This window comes from Adiantum capillus-veneris, chromosome 1 (genome assembly GCF_014529385.1).
Source record: "Adiantum capillus-veneris isolate H3 chromosome 1, ASM1452938v2, whole genome shotgun sequence".
Classification (NCBI taxonomy): Eukaryota; Viridiplantae; Streptophyta; class Polypodiopsida; order Polypodiales; family Pteridaceae; genus Adiantum; species Adiantum capillus-veneris.
The window spans coordinates 156,287,176-156,292,038 of NC_140931.1; the positions used below are offsets into that span (position 1 = coordinate 156,287,176).

The 4,863-nt window shown below is 41.8% G+C and overlaps 1 protein-coding gene across 4 annotated transcripts; it reads left to right on the forward strand.

Annotated features, from left to right (window-relative positions):
* The first annotated feature begins 507 nt into the window (after window positions 1-507).
* On the forward strand, window positions 508-4,030 carry LOC147465860 (ras-related protein RABE1d-like). Of its 4 annotated transcripts, none has more exons than XM_086512653.1 (8): window positions 530-859; window positions 1,454-1,526; window positions 1,828-1,928; window positions 2,947-3,012; window positions 3,105-3,202; window positions 3,281-3,400; window positions 3,522-3,614; window positions 3,748-4,030. In XM_086512653.1, the coding sequence occupies exons 1-8, from the start codon at window positions 781-783 to the stop codon at window positions 3,829-3,831; spliced, it is 714 nt and encodes a 237-aa protein (XP_086368779.1). In that variant the 5' UTR covers window positions 530-780; the 3' UTR covers window positions 3,832-4,030. The 4 variants fall into 4 exon arrangements, with proteins under 4 accessions (XP_086368762.1, XP_086368770.1, XP_086368779.1 ...); XM_086512659.1 differs by having other exon boundaries at window positions 571-859; window positions 3,338-3,400; XM_086512636.1 differs by having other exon boundaries at window positions 508-859; window positions 3,522-4,030.
* Window positions 4,031-4,863: the final 833 nt, after the last annotated feature.

The window sequence follows — 4,863 nt, forward strand, 5'->3', positions numbered from 1 at the left end:
ACCAAACTTCATTCATTGACCATGCACAGAGAAACAACTACGGTGAGGATGCATGATAAGAAAAAGAAAGGAGTCTACAACAGATAAACAAGCTTTGGGGATGTCTGCATTGAGTTGTAGAATTACTTGATGAGAAGCAGGCGAAGGGAGTTGGACATTGCATGGGTGCGTGAGCTCTTAGAAGGCGTAGACAAGAGCTCCAAATCAAACCTCAGTGCGCAAGGTAGCAAACTTTCTCTGTGGCATTCTCTCTCTCTCTCTCTCTCTCTCTCTCTCTCTCTCTCTCTCTCTCTCTCTCTCGTAAAACACCATTGCTAATGCCTAGAAGAAACCCAAGAAAACAATCTTCAAGAACCAAGAAAGGAGGCGCCCGCTGTTTCCACCAATGTGATGTGCTCACATGTGGACGAGAGAGTAGACCGAACTCAGCATGCCTTGCTCTAGGCAAGCGGTTCCTTATATTGAGAATCATGGAGCTACAATCTTCTTAGGTGACACACATCAACCAGAGCACACTATTGCGGCCTGTCTGGCCAAACACATCATCGTGGGTTCGATCCATTTGGGGGTTGGCCTTGTAGAAAAGAAAAACATTTCAATGCGCTTCGTTTTTCCGCCTTCTCGGCTCCGAGATGGTTGGTTTTAATACACGCCGTCTTCTCGCGTGCCGCCATCGCTGCACTGGGCGAACTCACTAAATCGATCCACGGACCCATACACGCACAAGCAGAGAGAGAGAGAGAGAGAGAGAGAGAGAGAGAGAGAGAGAGAGAAGCAGCCATGGCAACCTCCGGGGCGGGGCGCTCACAGCGCCAGGAGTACGAGTACCTGATCAAGCTTCTCCTCATCGGAGATAGCGGTACACCTTTTCCTTTTCTCTGCTCTGTGTGTGCGCGCGCGCTCATTCTGATGTTGCAATAAGCTAGAGGATGCATGATGATGCTTGGTGACGTAGGGATAGAGTATATCTGTGGCGTCATGTTTACGGCAACATCCACTATGTATTTGATGCGCACATAGGCACACATATGTCCATGCACGCCACCTCATGTACGCATATCCTCAACAGATAATTAGCATATTAGTCATTGTGTATGTAGGCCACATCGTGATTTCCGACATGCATTCAGACTTTTCTTCTCTGTGAGCTGCAGATTGCTTTTATCTGCACACACTGTTAAGGATGCCTACTTGTATGTAATCATCTGAAGGTTTACTTATATATGGGCATCAGCATGATATGGGGCTATGATATTTTTCGAGCGTTAGGGCTTGCGTGCACTAGCAGACACCTTTCAAAAATCCAAGATCAAGAATGCAGTCAAGGGCAAGTGCTAGTGCCACGCAAGCACTAGCGCTCAATCAAATTCAATGCTGGCTCATGATATGTGTGCATGTTAGATCAACTAAGAGTAAAGGCGCTGCTGTTCTCATCATGAATTTCCATGCGCAGGTGTAGGAAAAAGCTGTCTATTGCTCCGTTTTGCCGACGATTCCTTTACTACAAGCTTCATAACAACGATTGGGTATTCTTAAGGCAATTTCTGAGATTTCATGCCCTGTATTTAGATTAGCATTGTTAAAATTGTGTTTTTGGCATTTGATTTTTTAATTCAAATGCTGGGTGTGTTATGGCCGCATGCAGCATTTCACCAAATCCTCCTTTTTTCTATTTTTGTTAGTTTTTTGAAAGTCGATATTGACACGCCAATGCATGTAACAAAGAGACATTGTAATATGCAAAAAATACTTGAGGCATGGTTGTTGTCAGTTGTAATTGCATAATTGGTTACCTTAGTTCCTGCTTGTTTTATTTTTAAATGACAGTATAGACTTCAAAATCAAAATTATTGAACTTGATGGCAAGCGGGTGAAGTTGCAAATTTGGGATACTGCAGGCCAAGAGCGGTTTCGGACAATCACTACAGGTATAGGCAAAGACATCGGTGGTGTTTCTGTGATTTACGAATATAAAAAGAAGTAGCAAAAGGGGCAGGCATCTCACATTCGATAAATTTTTTCATGAAAAAACACTGAAGAGCTCACATTGATGCAGCTCCTTAAATACATATACGTATCATGTGGGTTCAACAGAAGGATATTTTTAATTCCAAAAGTTAACACACATTTTTATTTAAATAGGGTATCATTTAAGGGACTTGAAAATAAAATTTTACAGATTGAATAGGAAAAGGGTGTGTTATAATCTTGGAAATTTAGGGATTTTTATAATACCCTTGAACATACGTAGTTTTACTTGAGCTTTATACTAGTATACACACTTGGATGCATGGATCTCTCTTCCCAGAGAAAACAGACAATATTTTACACATTGCAGTTTACAAACCGGCTAATTCTTCAAATTTTGATGAAAAAATTAAGGGAACGCCTGCATGTAGTGAGCTCTGATGCTTGTACTTCGTTGTCAGGAGGTTGTCGTTTCAATGAAGAAAGATAATTAACAAGTTTCTCTGCACAAAAACCGTGTTTTGCTGCATTCTTTGACTCTTTCAATCATAGGGACATGCCTTATTCACCTATTTCTCCTCCCTGGCAGAAACATGGAATGCACTCTATTGTGCTGGTCTAGGGATGCCTATGCATGGCTCTTACCGGTGGCAGCCCTTGCCCCATGGTGCAGGGACCTTTTCTATAGGTGAAAGCCAGTTAGCAAAAAATCAGCAACCAACATGGGTAGCCAGTCGTTATGAGCAAAATGGAGGGGAATTAAACAAGAGGGCAACCTTAGAAATATGATTTTTTTAGGTTTTTCCATGGTAGCAATGAATTACCAAGAATTGACGATAAAGAAGCAATGGTCTATCCATTTCGAACATTGGATTCACTAAAATGCCAAAGATTTTCCTCTGCTTGCAGTTAAGGATGTACAGATCGATGGTTTTCATCAGGAATTTGAAGTTTTTTTTTGTTTTTTAAATTTTACAGCATATTACCGAGGAGCCATGGGAATTTTGCTTGTCTATGATGTTAATGACAAGGCAACTTTTGACAGTATCCTTTTTCTCAGCATTAATTGTATTAAATGCTTTTGGTCTTTTTTCATTCAATCCAATTTGTTTTTCTCAATGGGAAGCTACGCCAAGGCGTTCGAAACTGGATCAAGAACATCGAGCAGCATGCGTCAGAGAGTGTCAATAAGGTGCTGATTGGCAACAAGGCAGACATGGATCCCAGCAAGAGGGTAATTAATGTTAATCTCTCGTTTTGCCATTTGGACCTTCACCTTTACTAGAGGGCTTGTGTTGGTTTCTTCATAGAGAAGGAGAGCACAACTGTGAGAACTTGTTTTTGCTCATCAGGCGTAACCTGCTCACAGGCTGTTACAACTGCACAAGGGCAAGCATTAGCCGATGAATTCGGCATTAAGTTTTTCGAAACGGTATGTGTGCGCGCATGATCTGATGTACCTTTCAATCATCAGAGATTTTGGCATGCATATATTAGGACAGGCTTGCGATTCCTATTTAGGTTCCTCACATTGTGGGTCCGTCTGATTTCAGAGTGCAAAGACTAGCCTAAATGTTGAGAATGCATTCCACACAATCGCACGAGACGTCAGAAAGCGGCTTGTCGAAAACGATGCCAAGCCGGTGGTAAAGATGAAAAGTCTTTTTTTTTTGGGTCAAATTAATAAATTATGCGAAAAAGTGATGTTAATTTATGCTTTTCTTCTTCTGGGATATATGCTTTTCTGTATAGTTGATAAAGTGGGTGTTCTCGGCACAGTTTGCAGGCATCAAGCTCACTAAAGCCGACCCGCCGAAAGGTCCCAACAGCGTTGCTGCCAAATCAAGTTGTTGCAGCTCTTAAAAGGAGGAGCTCAACCCACTAAGATTTGAATGGAATGATGATGTTCCTTCAGAAAAGAGCTTGTGCTCATTTTCTCATGTGACATAGACATCCACTGGTCATCTATTTGAGCTACATTATATCAAGTTTTAGAAAATCTTCTGGTTGGGAGTAAGAAAGGCAATATTCTTTGGCTGATGTAAATGCTGCATATTGTGCACAGTACAAAAGCTCTCTCTCTCTCTCTCTCTCTCTCTCTCTCTCTCTCTCTCTCTCATGGGTGGGTGGGTGGGTGAATAAGAGGGAATTTGTATAATCTTTCTATCACCACCAAGTGTGATAGATTGGCTACCTCAGTTCCCTGCTTGAGTAGCAGGTCTTGAGTTCAAGCCCTATCTTAGGGTCTCTTGGGATTGTTCCTATGACATCAAATCTCTCTCTCTCTCTCTCTCTCTCTCTCTCTCTCTCTCTCTCTCTCTAGATTGGCTATCTCAGTTCTCTCTTGATTACCGGGCATTGAGTTCAAGACTCATTGGATAGATCTTTGAGATCTCTTGGAAAATTCTCTCCTCCCTTGTCCCTTTGAGCCATCCACCTATATCAATAGTCCGTCCTTGATCCACCATGAACACTGATTAGGCAGCGTGTGCAAGCCGCAAGGTTGGGAGTTGAAATTCCTCCTCAAGTCCCATGGGTGAGGCTTAGTGGTTTGAACTTTGCATGCGAGTATGAGCCATGGGCTGAAGTTCTTCAATCCCCTTGGCACCTATTGCATAACAAGAGCTATTTCCAAGAGCTATGTAAGTTTGAATTTCTAGTGTTGGAAGAAGCATGCCTCAGCTTAACCTTGATGCAATTAGAACTACTGAATCGAGTTAGGAGGAATTTTTTTAAAAAAAATTTCAAGTGAAAATGGTAAAAAGATTGTCTATTTTGCAAAAGTTCTTTGGGAGAATTGCCTCAGCTTAACCTTGATTCAATTAGAACTCTTGAATCGAGTCAGGAGGGAAAAAAATTGCTTTGATTTCAAGTGAAAATGGTACAAGATTGTCT

Coding starts and splice junctions, on each gene's coding strand:
- LOC147465860 (XM_086512636.1), top strand. CDS start 781: ATGGCAACCTCCGGGGCGGGGCGCTCACAGCGCCAGGAGTACGAGTAC. Junction 860..1,453: donor TCTCCTCATCGGAGATAGCG/GTACACCTTTTC, acceptor TTCCATGCGCAG/GTGTAGGAAAAAGCTGTCTA. Junction 3,013..3,104: donor TGACAAGGCAACTTTTGACA/GTATCCTTTTTC, acceptor AGCTACGCCAAG/GCGTTCGAAACTGGATCAAG.